The sequence below is a fragment of the Volvox carteri genome (assembly GCF_000143455.1).
Source record: "Volvox carteri f. nagariensis unplaced genomic scaffold VOLCAscaffold_26, whole genome shotgun sequence".
In the NCBI taxonomy this organism is placed as follows: Eukaryota; Viridiplantae; Chlorophyta; class Chlorophyceae; order Chlamydomonadales; family Volvocaceae; genus Volvox; species Volvox carteri.
In genome coordinates, this window is record NW_003307569.1 from 626,966 (window position 1) to 642,060 (window position 15,095).

The window sequence follows — 15,095 nt, forward strand, 5'->3', positions numbered from 1 at the left end:
GCTGCTTTGCAAGTGCTGCTACTGCTGCGGAATGATGCCACAATCCTGAAGCCAATCTGATGATATTTCTGATGGTTCTACTTCCACTGTTGTCCTATTTCACTGCCGTTGCTACCGCCGCTGCTGCTAGTGTTCGCGCAGTGGTGTTAACGCAGTGGTTGCCGCAAAACCGGGTAAACTCGTGCGACCCTAAGCATTCGGCCGCTCGACACCCGCTCCCCCCCCCATCCGCACACTCAGCCACGGAGCCCTCACCCAGCCTCACCCCGACGGCGGCGCCCCCCCCGACTCAAACACACAAGTCCCCCAGGGGGAAACTGCCCGCCGCCCTCACCGGTCCCTTCAGCCGCCCACAGCTGCCCCCGTCACCGCTTCCCGTGCACTCCCACACACCCACAGCCTCCCCGTCGCATCGGGGCATGCATGTGGGCCCCCTGTGAGCCCAGGAGGCCGCATGCGCACATGCACATGCACCCGCCCTGGCACATGCACATGCACCCGCCCTGGCACATGCACCCGCCCTGGATCTGGATCTGGTCTGGCCTTACAGGTGCCACCACATGTGCGACCGATATGCGCGGGTGTTGAGGATGATGGGGATGGTGATGGTCGTGATGATGGCAATATTTCTCGTTTCGTTTACTCGCGGTAAAAAAGCCAACCCATGAAACGATAAACCCCTGGACGATAAAAAAAACAACTCCCAGACATGACAGACAGAACTCAGCAGACAACGGCAATCATGGCGAAGTACGGCAAAGTACGGCAGGCGAAGCCGGTTCCCCCCGGCCGGCTACCGCTAATTTTACCCATGTGGGTGGTTAAGAGCCCCCTTACAGCCGCCCTACGTACCACCACATATGCACCCCCCTTCTATATGTATATGCATATACATACATGTACATACATATACATGCATATATATGTGTACATACATACACATACATACATTCCACATGTGCTGGAGATATATGCGCTTACAGATATACATTTTCATATCTACGGCACAGCGTAGGATTGGACGAAAAAGGGGAGAGGGAATTAATTGAATTGCCGTACGGAAGAGACGGAAAAGAGCTGGCTGTCCCTGAAGCGTGCTGCTCGCGGTGATGACGTGTGGACCGTACACAGGCAGTCAAAAACCAGGCGGGTGCTTTAGGAGCTGTAAAACAGCCTCTGACGCCGCAAGATCTCTTTGCGGCAAAATGGGCAGCGCTGCAGCCTCCGACTGCACCGCCGACACACATTCGCATGACCGCACGGCACCAGGGCCACCTGGATGGGTTTCTCCATGCAGATGCTGCAAGTGGCGCCGGCAAAGCCGTTGGCGCTGCTGCCGCCGCCACCGCCGCCGCCGCCGGAGGAGGACGCGATGGCGGCAGCGGCCGCGGCGGCCCCAGCGGCTTCCGCCTCCATCCCCGGCTGCGGGCCCCCCCCTGCCGCTCCCACGCTGGCGGTGGTTCCTGCGGCCCCTCCCCCCCCCTGAGTCCCCGATGTGTCCCCCCTCTCCTGGGCGGCTGTCTCAGAGCCGTAGTCGCTGCTCACAAGGTCCTGGTGGCAGTTTGCAACGGATGCACCGCCGGCCCCCGAGGGAACCGACGCAGCCGAGACGGCGGTTTCGGAGCCTGCGTCAAGGTAGGTGTGCGCCTGAGGGGGCTCCCTTGATAACAGGCCGGCTGCTCCTACTCCTCCCACTCCGTCGCCGCCGCCGCCCCCGCCGCCGCCGTCGTCGTCGTCGTCGTTGTCGTTGTTGTTGTCAATGTCCCCGGCGGCAGCTGCAACGGTGGTGGTGGCTACGGCAGTGGTGTCGTGGTGGGTGTCATGATGATGCTGTTGCCGCGGGTGCGGGTGGTGGTGGGTGTGGCGGGGCTGCTGGCCATGGTGGTAGTAGAAGTCGTCGTAGCCGGCGACGGCGCTGACCGGTCCGCCGGCGGCGGCGGCGGCGGCGGCGTCTTCCGGGGCTCCGACGGCGCTTGAGGACCGAGTTTGGGGACGACCCGCGGCACCTGTGACGGGATGTAGCACTGCCTGTAGCTGCTGCTGAAGTTGCAACCGCCGATCCAGATGCAGCCATTGCTCGTACGGATCTGCTGCTGTGCCGTACAGATGGTAGCACTGAGAGCCGGCTGCGACGGAGGCCGCACGTCCGCCATGCGCTCGCGATCCAGATCCATGCACTTCTGACGGCGGCTGTGACCATTCTTGAGAGGGATAGATGCCGTGGCCGCCGCCGCCGCCGCCGCCAGAGCCACACGCCTGGGAGTCTCCACCTTCCGCTGCTGTCGCCGCCGCCGCAATGCTGCCGTCGCCGCCGCCGTCGCTGCAGCCGGGCAGGCCCCCCGGATACGTCAGATGAAAGTCCATTAGCTGCGTGCGGGAGTGCACGCGGCTAACGCTGTCCGGCAGGGCGTCGTGGGGGTCCAACCTGCGGTTGCCATAATCGTCTGAAAACCCTAAAACCCCAACTATATAAGTATGTATTTATGTATGTATGTGTGTGTTTGTGTGCTGTCTGTCTACCTGTCTGTCAGACTGTGCGCATGCAAGCATGCAAAAGGAGAAGAAATGAATGCCACATTTTGCTACACATATAAATATACATGATAAACATGTAAGACAGGCGAGCACAGAGCAGAGATTTCCCCCCCCCTCCCCTTCCCCCTCCCCCCCCCCCTCCTACCCTAGCGGCGCGCAGGCACTGCTGCCTCCATCCATCGACCACGCCTGCTGTAACTCAGAGCCGTCGTAACCCGCCGGGGGCTCTCGTTCCGCAGTCAGTTGCTCGTCCAACCACCCCGTCTGAAGAGAAAAGGCATGGGACCGTGAATGCGACACGGACACCAACACACCCCCTTGTGACGGGGACGACGACGACAACGACGGCGCCGCGGCGGCGGCAGCGGTGGAAGCTGTTGCTGCGGGGGCGGCGGCGGCGGCGGCAGCGGCGCTGTCGCCGGCCGTGCCTTGTAGCTGCTGCGGCTGTCGTACCATTGGCAGGCTTAGCAACAGCTGGTGGGGAGAAGGTAGGAACTGCGCTAAGGTGGGTTGCTTAGGTAGCGTCTGAGTTGGTGTGTGTGTATGATGGTGTGTATGCGTGTGCACGGAGGTGCCGGGCAAGGACCCCCATGCGGTCACATCCAAGCCAATCGGTACGGGCACCGCCGCCGCCGCCGCTGCCACCGCCGCCGCCAGGGTGAGACTGCCGCTGGCCGAGCGGCCAAGTCCGGATCCACAGCACACCAGGTCGCTGCCGCCGCCACTGCCGCTGCCGCCGCCGCCACTGCCGTACACGTGACTGCCGGCTTGACGTTGCCCTGCTGCCGCCGCTGCCACAGCGTCTGAAGGTTGGTTTTGCGGCGACGGCGCCGCGGGCGGCGGAAGCGCCAGCTCGAATCTCCCTGCCGCTGTCACCACTTCCGCCGCTGGTGTACGGCCATCCAAAGCAGCGGCGGCGGCGGCAGCCCGGCAATATTCTGTGTGCTGGCGTTGCGGTCCGCCACGTTGGACTCGACAGATGTTTACGTTGTCCCCGGGGTCGCCGACGAGAAGCGCCTCCTGCTCGGCTGCGACCGAAAGGAAAACCAAAAAACAACAAAAAACAAAAACAAAACAACAAAACCGGTTCGGTGTACGACGCAGGTCCCTTAAACCCCAACGCGCGAGCAGTGTACGGCATGTGTAGGTCACGAAGGGGTTGTCCTCGTGCTCGTCCCAGCTCGCACCCAGCTCAACCTTCAACTTCAATGGCTTTTTAGTCGTACCAAGTCAACCACAGAAGCATATGCCGTACCAAGTCATGTGTGACCTTCCTGTCCAGGGAAGGCCGTCTGGGATTCGTTCATTTTTAGGACAAATCAAAATTTGAGCTTTTCGCCGAAGGAGGCGACATCTTCCATTAATGGACCTTGTGTTATTGTTTTTCAACACTCCGCCATCAACATCGCCGATCTCTACCACACGAGTGCACCTGTCCGAATGATCAAAGAATGCCCGCGCCAGGATTTCATCCGTACCCTCTGGCTGCCCAGAAATCGGCTCGGGATTACGAGCCGGCGCCGCCACCGCCGCTACTGCTGCAGGTACTACTACTGCCGTTGTTGTTGTCGTCGTCGTCCCGGGTCCTGCTACTGCTACTGCGGTTGCCGCTGCCGTAGATTGCCGCGGCGGCAGCAGCGTCATGACGTCATCCATTTGAAAGATGATCGCCTCCGACGTTGAGAATGACGACATCACCGGCGACATGGCCGCCAGGCCGCCACCGCCGCCGCCGCCGCCGCCCTCCTGCGCTGGTACCAGGACGTCCGGGCGCTGATGACCCACGGATGGCCGACTACTGCCGCTACGACGCCGACTATGATTGCTGCGGTCCTGCTGCTGCTGCTGTTGGTATTGATGTAATGACGTGTACGAGTGTACGGACTGAGTGCCGTACAGACCGCCTCCCGCAGCCCTGGCGCAGCTGTCATCCTCGCCAAATCCCGTCAGATCCTGTTCGTCCGTGTCGTGGCTTCCCGCGCTGCCTTCGTCGCCAAATGCCGCAAGTAGGAGAGGTCGCGCTTGGGTGTTGGCGGCCGAGCGGCCGGCGCCGCCGGCACCTGAGGAGGGAACAACGAACAACGGAAAGAAAAATATATTTTAATATCGTTTACGTGATCACTCACTAACTCACCGAAGTTTCTGTTGATGAAAAGACGTTGCCACGAGAGTCGTTGTTGCCGCGAGCCGCGAGAGGAGTCAACTTCACCACCAGACACAACGTAGGCGGAGGTCGCCCGCCTAACAACACAACAACAACAACAACACGCGTCCGCAGCCAAAAGATCCAACTTGCCCAGGAACGGGAAGCAGATACATCGGGCCTAATCAGGATTCGTTTTTCGACGCCGAGACGCAAAAAGAGGCAAAAGTCAAGGGACCACATGCCGCATACGTCATCAACAGCCTTCGTCCAAGAGGAGACTGACGTTAGCTCAAAACCAGTATATGCACGACACACAAACACAAACACACACACCGCAGCACCGCACCTTGTTGCCTCAGGCCGCCGCCGCCGCCGCCGCCGCCGCCGCCGCCAGCACCTGTTCCGCCGCCGCTGCCGCCAACACCGCCATGCATTCCCCGAATTGTCTGGAACGTGAACCTCATAGCGATGGATGAAAAACTGATGAACACAACGGACCCGGCAACAATGAGCACCGAGCCCCACCACGGCATCGAACTGCCGCCATCATCGCCATCCACACGCTGGGAGCAGTCCGCGCCTCTGAAGCCCTCGAAACAGTCACAGGCGCCCAGCGTGCAGATGCCGTTGTTGGAGCAGTAGTCCAGGTCGGCGCAGTTGGCGTGGTCCGGCATCTTGCCACCCAGACAGACCCCGCAGCACTCCAGGGGGGCTACTGGGATGTACTCCCCACCGGCAGTTACCCTGTTACGGTTGTAATCAACGGTTATAGTTGACAGTTAATTGACAGTTGAGTTACTTATTGCTCTTTTTTGGTTCCCTTTGGGGATGCTGACTTCCCCGAAAAGGAAGTCATCCCCTAAAGGGGAACTAAACGGGGGTAACGGTTGCAGTTGAGCACCCGGCGTTCTTGACATGTCTTGCCGTATCCTCTTGTATTAAAAAAACCACCTCAGTTCCATTCCATTCAGCTCAGGGGGCTCAGTGTTAGCGCCCTGGGCCCCGTTGCCTGTTGCCTTATTGTATCATTTAGTAGTTCATGAAGAGGCACATACCCATACCACCCCATATTCCACCTGGCTTTCCTACTCTGACAACTTATTTCTTCATTACTTCCTTTCCTCCTCCTTTTTTTAAATATTCTAAAATTAGGACCGGCGCGCCCCACATGAGCCCCTGCCCTTGCAATCGTTGTCGGATGCGCACATCTTCCCAACCGCACTTTATTACTTTGGACTACAACTACTTACTTTGGCTTCGGTAAAAGGTTTGCTGCATACTGTAACTTCCTTCTTCAACCTGTATATATGTATGTATGTACCCTCGCGGCTAGCAGTTCATTTAAACACACACACCCTTACAGACCCTTATACGTCCTTACACACGCACACATACACACGCACCTCCACTGCGAAAATCCCCAGAGCAGCCGGTCCGTGTCGGAGCCCCCACAGTCCTTGGTGGCGCTTGATGAGCAGTCACAGCGCTTGAGCGACCAAAACTGGTCGAAGGGGAACAACCGGAAAGCATTAGCATTAGCAGCAGTAAGCAGTAGTCGTAGCAGCATTAGCACCAGTATTAGCCATGGTGCCTCACCAGGTTGCAGTGAAAAAGATCATTGCATGCATTGAAAGGCCGGATCTCCCTTTTCCTCCACTTTTTTAGGTAGTTATCTTTTGTACTTCCAGCCTTGCCTCCTTAGGAAAATGAGTTTCGGTTGCCCCTGAACAAGCCAACCTCTCTACACACGTGAATCAAAAACCTATGATAGGGTACCGGTGTATGAATTCTTGAGAAATTCATGCGATGCAATCGCAGCAGTAGCAGTAGGTAAAGTAGGAAAGAGAGTAGAGTAGAGAGAAAATGGATCCGCCTAGAAGGCTGGCGCCGGGGGGGTAGGGAGGGGAGCTAGCACCTACCTCGCCGGATGACAGCAGTACGGCAGGTGTACAGCACTCCACCTGGCCCACGGGGTAGTACTCGTCGTACATTGAGGACCTGGCGCGTTCCGCCTGAGAGAAACCTGTACAGGCGTGGGCGCCAGCGTACGACGGCGTGTACATGTCAGTGGGGTGCTGTGTCGATGCGAGAGCCAGGTGGGGAGGTGTATGCTGTAGCTGGGGGAAACCACGGGGCACATACACACACATACACACGCGCGCGGGGCACACAACGAAATAATGAACCAGACCGTCGTGCACAAGACAGCAAGTCGTCAGGTGGTACAAGAAGACCCAGCCAACGTCGAAGTCGGGGAACACGGGAGGTGGGAAATGGAGGTGGAGGTGGACAGAGAGGGAAACGGCGTTGTTATCGGGATTGTACTGCCACTACCACCGCCAGCACCACTACCACCATCACCATGACCATGACCATCACCACCACCACTATCACCGCCGCCGCCGCCAATGGAGGTGCCAAGATTTTCCTCCACTCGCTCGCCAGCACGGCCGTGCGCCTTTCGTGCTATGCCGGGCGACTGACGTGACGGGGGCTGCGTGTCGTGTCTCTTCTCTGTGTCATAGTGCCGTTGTGTCTCTCTGTGTGTGTGTATGCGTGTGCGCGTGTGTGTTTCCAGCAATGATCTAGGGGAGGTACTGGCGAAGGCGGCACACAACCATGAGTAGCTTTAGCGTACGTGTGTGTGTATGTGTATGCATGTTCGCGTAAGCGGGAGACAGAGAAAGGCGAAGCCGAGGAGGGTCTCGTTCTTTTGGCTACGGTTCTAAGTTATCGGCACTGCAACCGACGCTGCTACCGCCGCTGCGACAAGAATCTCTGCTGCAGTGGAGGTCTCCTTCCCCCCCCTTGGGCCGACCGCCATGAGAGCCGCCTGCGGGTGCTGGGGGCGGCCCGGGGTGCGAGGTGCTGGGGCGGGGGGAAGGGGAGAAAGGGGATCCTACCTGTGACGAAGCTGCTGCCCGCCAACTCGCAAGTCAGCGCACGAAACTGCTTGCCCGTAGAGGGATGACAGCCCATGGCGACCACTGCCACGGGTCGGGCAGTGCCATTGCCAACGCGAGCCGGCCGCGGAAGCTCTCCGGGCAGGCAAGGCCGGCAGCAAATGGCACGACTAAGAGGGACGAGACCGTCCCTGCCCATCCATGCGCCTTGGTACTCGAAATTCGATATGAACCATCCATCTCTCTCGCAGCCAAGTCCATGGGGGACGCCAGCAGCCGGCTCGCATTCGCAAAGTTCCACGCGATAATCTAGGGTTAAGAAATGATGGCACGTTCAGAAACTAGTACGGATGATGTTTTGTGCTTGACTGCAAGTAAACAAGGCTTACGTATCCCCAGCTGGCGCCAAACAGGGGTTCTTACGTGCCGATGCATGACCATGACGAAACTACAACGACATAGCTTTCCATGGCCAGATACAGACACATCACTTACCCTGCCCCGTCGACTTCTCCAGGGCATCGGCTCGACCGCTAGAAAAGCTATGCAATCCTCGCAAGGCAAAGACAGGTTGAGCCGCTATTGCTACGCAGCAAAAGGTAAGAAACCATGGAAACAGATTTCCTTGGTCGCTGGTCTTTTTCGTCCCGGGCGCCAGCCGGCCGGGCTCGCCCATCGTTTCCTAATATCTAAATCCCTATGTTTCGAGCATTATTCCACGGACTACTTTGCAGAAAATTACATTAGAAAACTCAAATCATCATGTGATTTGCCATATGGTTTAAGCAAACCACCACATGAACAATAAAGTGAAATACTTGCCGTACGCGCTGGTGTACCCTGCTCCTGAAAAGCTTAAGCAACCAGCTTTTGTCATTGTAGATATAGTGCATACATAATTCAGTTCAACGGCTAGGATTGGGACCTACTCCTGCAAGGATTGAGATGTCTGAGTGGGTGCTGTGTCTGACACCCGCATTACACAGGTGCGGATGCATTTGCGTTCCAATGGAAACAGTACACAGGCCCGTAACATCTCCGATTAGTCTTAACGTTCGGCTTTATGGAGTGTCCCTTGGCACCTCAAAGTGTCCAGCATAAAGGCTCACCATATTGGAACTTGCCTTCTTATTCGGAATGAAGTACATTAATTGTTACTATGTGGACCGCCTGCTGTCCACCGAACGCATCGCACCACCTGCGCGCGGAGCTCAGCAGCTGTAATCAAGCCCACACAATCAAGGAGGTAGTCCTTCCCGCTTTGCCCCGTGGTTGTAACCATCGATTGTCCTACGCTATGAAGAATTGAGCAGTCAAACTTCCGAATCGTCAGCCGATACGTGCCGCCTGATTTGTAGGTGACCCTATTAGACCGCCCCTCTCTCGCCCCAAAGGTACCATCGCAAACCGGTGGTTCCATGACGAAATTTAGTCACTCCACCTTCTTTCGGTTACATACTTAGGGAAGAATATGCAACGAGATATATTCGATAGACCCGCACGAAACCCAGGTCGGAGTAGGGCCTCAGGTGCCGCCATACAAGGCATCCCGTCTGACGCTTTGGATTTCGTACACACGCTCGTCCCTGCTCATCTTTCACCTGAGGAGCGCCCATTCTCGTTTCGTGGAAGGAAAGACCAACACAGTTTGCCTTGAAGGCATTGTAACGTTAGTTTCCTAAACATTTAAAGTCACAACATGCGTACTTATAAAACCTAACCCAGAGGTTTTTTGCCTCCTCTTTCATGCCCCCTCCCCCTCATACATACATACATACATACATACATACATACATACATACATAACATGCATATGTCGCTCTAACCCGGGGGCTTTCTGTTCTCCTGCTACTGCTCCTGCAAGTACCCAACCCGAGCAACACCCACCCATCTGGCAATGAGCGGCGGGGGAATGTTGTAGCATGTCGCACGATTGAGCAACTGAATGCACGTGCTGTACGACATTCGGAATCCGAAAAGCCGCAGACGTCGCGCAATCCGTTCTCTCCAAATATTATGCTTGCGTACGGCAACGCTCTCTCTCTCTCTCTCTCTCTCTCTCTCTCTCTCTCTCTCTCTCTCTCTCTCGAGTCACGCAAGTTCTGCGGTGTCCCCAACCAAACATGCTCATCGACGTCCTGAACGAACAACCCTCCCCACACACCCCACCCCACCCACGCTCTTTTGCTTGCTTGCGCACGCGTCTCCGCTCCTGCATGATGCAGCAGCAGCAGCAGCAGCAGTAGCTATACCCATACCCCTAGCCATAGCTGTAGGACCGGCACAGTGACATCATCTTGGAAAGACATGTGTGGTGGTTTGGTTTGGTTTGCTGTGTTGTGTTGTTTTCAGGGAAGCCGCTTCGGCAGCTTCATGAGCCATAAAAACAGGGGACAGGTGGGACAGCAAACATCAACAAAATCGACTCACTGCGCTCCTCAGGCCCCAGCCAGACTTTAGCGACAACAAGAAGTGGCAGCGGTGAGGGGGCGGGTATCCTAATATGATCTCTACGCGCAAACTCCTCCCCTCTGTCTCTCCCTCTCTCGACTGCCCGCTTCTCGGCTGTCCCTACCTCCCCTAGCTCCCATCGTTGCGTTTGTGTCTGTCGGTATTAGTCAATGTCAAGGCGTTGGCCATCATCACACCCACAGTTGTGTGCGGTAGTCACAGTCACAGTGTCCTGTAATTGTTGAGATGAAACGAGGGTACGTGGTAGGGTCATCAATGGTCCCCCTCGTCCGTCATCTCGAACCTCATCACACTCCACCCGCTCCCTCTTACCGACCCACCAGCCCCACCCCACCCCACCCCACCACACCACACAGGACGCACCCACCCGGTCACACCCCCGTCGCATAGATTCCTTTTTATCTCCTCCTTCCTTCCTTCTTGGTCCTTCTTTGTATATTTTCACATCTCCGTCTTCCTTTAGCTGGCCTTCTCCCCAATCCCCTCCCCCGTCCTAAACCCCAAACTGCCCTAGAGGTCCTCCAAAGTCTCAAGGTGTCATCAAGGAGGTGCTCTGGCAGTAGCAGCGCCAGCTGCAACCGAAAGAGGCTGCAGCCGCGGCCGCAGATCCCGCCAACTTCGCGGCGACGGCGCTCCGGAACCGGTCCCTTGTTCCGACGCATTGTAGCCCGACACATGTACGACACAAACCCCGGAACGCCGCGCTGCGCCACCGTCGTCGCCGTTGTCATCCTTGTCGTCGTCCAGGGAAAGGCCGGCGTGGGTCAGGAAGCGCGACGCGGCCAGCCTGTGCCGGGGTTTAAGGGTGTGGGGAGGGAAAGAGTACGACAGCAGCGGCGGTGGCGGCAACGGTGGCGAATCAGAAAGGTGGCCGCGTCGTCACAAATCCTACAAAACCGTTGTCCCTGTCCTAACCAATTAACCCAACCAATTAACGTTAACTGTCCCAGGAGTCTCCCAATAGCTGTTCCTCCTTTCCCGGGGTAGTCACATGCAACACCTCGCATGCCGTCGTGACAACGCCGAAAGAACACCCCCCGCACAACGACTGACGTGCCTGTATGCCTGGTATATATGTATGTATCCCTGGTATAAATGTATATATGTATGTATGTATGTATATATGTATGTATGTGCCCTGTGTTGTCGCTCAAGCTGCCGGCCATCAGACCGCCTCAAGCGTATGGGGTCCCACCCCCACCCTCACCCTCACCCGCTCCCACCCACCAGCTACACGCAAGCAGCAGATCATCACGCGGTTCAGCCTCCGAGCCCGCCAGTCCATAGTCCAGCTCGACCCGCCATGTCTGACCGCATAGCTCAACCCACAACTCCTCACTCGCCGTACGTACGGCATCAGGTGAGGCAGCAGCGTCCTGTGAACGTTTCAGACATTAATCAAACATAAAACGTACGTGCGTACTTGTTTTTTTTGTGTGTTTACCAATAGAAAGGACAGACATACATCTAAACGGGCATGGCCCGAAGTTCTCCCCCCACACACACTACACACCGGATTAAAAAGAGAAGGAAGAGGGGACGTGTGGTGTATGTGTGTATGAGGAGGTTCCACACAACTTTACCCGCCTGCATGGGTTGGGGCCCCCCTTCCTACGGCAGAGTCTACGACTCGTACAACTGTTTGCATTTCACCTTACGCATGCGAACGCATCCATCATGCTACCACCACCTATATTAAACGCACCAGATCCAGTAGTAATTCATAATTACGCAAATGCATCAACGCTTCACGTTAGCAGTACACATTGTACATCGGTACATATTATTCGTACCTACGGAACTACTTAAAATACTTTCCTACCTGATTGCGCATCACTCTAATCACGCGCCGTACGGTTACAATACTGAAAGGGATACGAATATATGAACTGTAATAATATACACATCCGAATGCCGTACCTCCAGCACGTCTAGGGAAGTCCGGGTGCGGACTTTCTTAAAAAAGGGCGCCCCATCTTGACCGAGACGCCGCCATAAGGCCTCTGCGTCGGCCAGGAGCTGGTTGAGGAGGGCCGGGGGGGAGGTTGGTCACCCCGTGGGAGGGTCACCAGCTAACCACCGCAAACAAAAACACCACCAACAAACAAAGTGTGTATCTCACTCAGAGTGTCGGCTCACCGAGCGGCAAACAGCGAGGGCCCGAGGGAGGTCGTGTTTTAGGCTGTCCGCATAAGAAGAAGCTAGAAGAAAAGCTGCTATAAAGCTATCTGCGTACTTAAACGCCATGATGGTGGGTGCAAACCAAGAACACTAATGACAAGAGAAAGAGATGAGTGGGAGGAGCTCCTCGCAGCTACCCCACCCCGGAGGAGTCACCCACCGCCAGATCTCGCATGGATCCGCAGTGGTAGCCTCTAGCCCACTGCCACCCACCCAGCCACAGCCCTTCTCCCCGCCACCTCCCCCCGCCACACACACACACACACCTTAACGGAGGAGAAGCCACACGCAAACTTGCCGCCCGACGAGGCCAACAGCTCTCCCAGCGTCCTGTCGCCTGCTGGGCCCCAACACGGCTCCCCACGGCCGGCGATAACTGCTGCTGCTGCTGCCGCCGGTGGCTCCTGTGCTACTGCTGCTGCTGCTACCAAGTACAGCCGCTTGGAAACCACCACTTCCGTGATGGCATCGAACTCCTCTTCGTCCTCCCTGCGGCGCGCGTTCATCATTGGGGGAGTGATAATGATGGCGAATGGTGGATGGCGAATGGTGGGTGGCAGGGAGTAATAGCAGCTGATGACAGGCGGTGGGAGAGGGGTGTGGTGGTGACGTCGTCACTGGTGACGTTCTTTGAGAGAGCTCGGCACTTCCTTTTATCATATTTGTTCCCACCAGCTCCAGGCTATGTTTGATTAAAACACCTTGGGATGCGAGGATAGGCGGCATGGCTCGACGGGGAGGGCGCTAGCCAGCGGGAAGCGTAGCGGGGCACGAACAAGGGAAAATTGGAGCGCATGAGTGATCGAGTGGCCCACGTGTTGAAGAAGCACGTGGCCTGCCAGCTCTTGGCAACTTTTACAGCTCCGAGCACAAGTAACGCTGCCTTTGCGCATAGGCCCTACTGGCTGATGGTACGATGCTGATGTGGTCCGGTTGACGGTTAGGGATAGCATCATAAACGTGAACGGCTGAGTTAATAAGAAGTGAGCATTTACAGTCCTACCCACCACCAATGCTCAGAAGTTCTTCGAAGCACGAGCTTTCGGGCCCCTTGGGAAAATGGCCGAGCTTTATAGCTTGGAACGCTTGAAGCTGCTGTCGGATACATTTTCATACTCTGAAAACATAGTGCCTTCGGGATTTTCCATGAATGCCGCATAGTGCTGGCTGCGATGCTGCAGCCATCGGACTGTCTGCGGTTGGTCGCCCTGCTTAGATCTATACAATTTCGCAGCATGATTGCGTGCATGAGCAAAATTACCTTTTGGCACGAAAGAAAATGCTGCGCGTGGTTCACATGTTTGTGCGATGGCTAAGTCGTACGGACATGCTTACGTGCTCTGCAAGCATGCTAAAGCTTGACCAGCACCATTTCCCAAGCCGCTCGGTTATAACCTACGTACCATAAAGTATGATGTGGCAGCTATCACGTACGGACTTTTATTCATACCGGTAGTATCGGTTCAGATGTCACGGAATGCGATGAGCGTGCTCAAATAGGGGGGTCCTTGTGAAGCAGCTGCCCGCGTTTTCAAAGCACGTATGGTGTTGGATTGTAAGGTGCCCAAGTACGTTTGCGAGGAAGAGAATGTGGCCAGGCTGGAGAGGAAAGTGCAGTGGCATATTGGAATGTGAGATTAGCGTAAGCGAGTTACAGGGCGTTTTATTGCACGGGCGAATTTACGTGCAAATCTTTCACCGTAGCATCAGTCCTCAGTTCACTTATTGGAACGAACATCAGCATAGGTGCAAGCCCTCTCGCTTGGGGGGATATGCAAACAAACATCCTGATAGGGGTAAACTCGCACGCTACCGAGCATTCAACCGAGCACATGCATGCTTAGTTGAATGGTGAGATGCGAACCTCCCTTCATTTCGTGCTCGGCAAGCCTGCCACCGCGTACCGGATATGTTGGCGATGTTACAGAACTCTGCACCTTGGTTTCTGTGCGCATTGCGTACGTTGCTCGACCCCGCCGACCAAAACTACACGTGCCCAACTGAAGACATTCCCGGTGGTTGTGCAGCAGCTCTTGAGGCTGTTGCTGGCTGAAATCCATCCTGAGCTGTTGCAACACGGCTAACGCGGGCACGTCCCTATGCACAGCAAATAGCTGTTCCAAGCCAACAGCGGCGTCCATGTCACCGACAAGGCTCTAAACGTCTTATCTGTTCTTATGTTTAATCAAGTTTATGTATGTTATACTTTGCGCAACTTTGTAATTTGACTTTACTCTGAACAAGGTGCTGCATACAACTGCCTCTTCGCCAGCGCTTCATCTTCCGCGGCAGTTTCACGAGCCCAGAGTTGCAAGCTACGACGTTGGCTTTCGGTGCTTTTATTTACTGCAAAGCATCCACGCAATAGTCCAGCGTGCGGCTATGGCCAACATGCTCACCTGCGCAACGCGCTGGCGCACCTGGTCCTCATCCGCCAAGAAAATTTATATACATTTGTACAGGCGCATTTTGCGAATCGCACGCGCGCATCTGCGCGGCAAAATTCGCTCCTGACTTTTGGGACGAGATGTACGGATTCTCTATTCGCGAAGTACGACCGGACACATTTGTGCGAGAGGCAGTGTACGGGCCGAAACCTTACTGCCAATGCCGAAATAGTTTCCGTTTTTTGGACCCTTCTGCGAAACCTGCCGGAACCTGCCGGAACCTGCCGAAACCCTGAAAATGCTGTATTTTATGACGTCCTGGTATGCAAACGTTGTTCGTGGGCCCTATGTGCCTTTGCGCCTCATGGGACCTGCTCATGTGTGTCCGAAGGCACTCCGGGGGCACTTTTGCGCGATATGGACGCGCATCTCCTGAAGGCGCCCTTGCTTGGACTCGGTCCGGCAGTACTT

At 56.1% G+C, this 15,095-nt stretch overlaps 1 protein-coding gene across 1 annotated transcript; it reads right to left on the bottom strand.

The window, feature by feature from the left end:
- Positions 1 to 1,155: 1,155 nt before the first annotated feature.
- VOLCADRAFT_117996 (uncharacterized protein) lies at positions 1,156 to 10,843 on the bottom strand (the record flags this gene model as incomplete). The annotated part of the gene is made up of 9 exons (XM_002951907.1): positions 1,156 to 2,395; positions 2,681 to 3,563; positions 4,014 to 4,595; positions 5,028 to 5,161; positions 5,207 to 5,425; positions 6,085 to 6,182; positions 6,601 to 6,704; positions 7,585 to 7,719; positions 10,770 to 10,843. Coding segments are annotated over 9 exons (3,468 nt in total), but the record flags the coding sequence as incomplete, so codon positions are not given.
- Between the last annotated feature and the right edge of the window lie 4,252 nt (positions 10,844 to 15,095).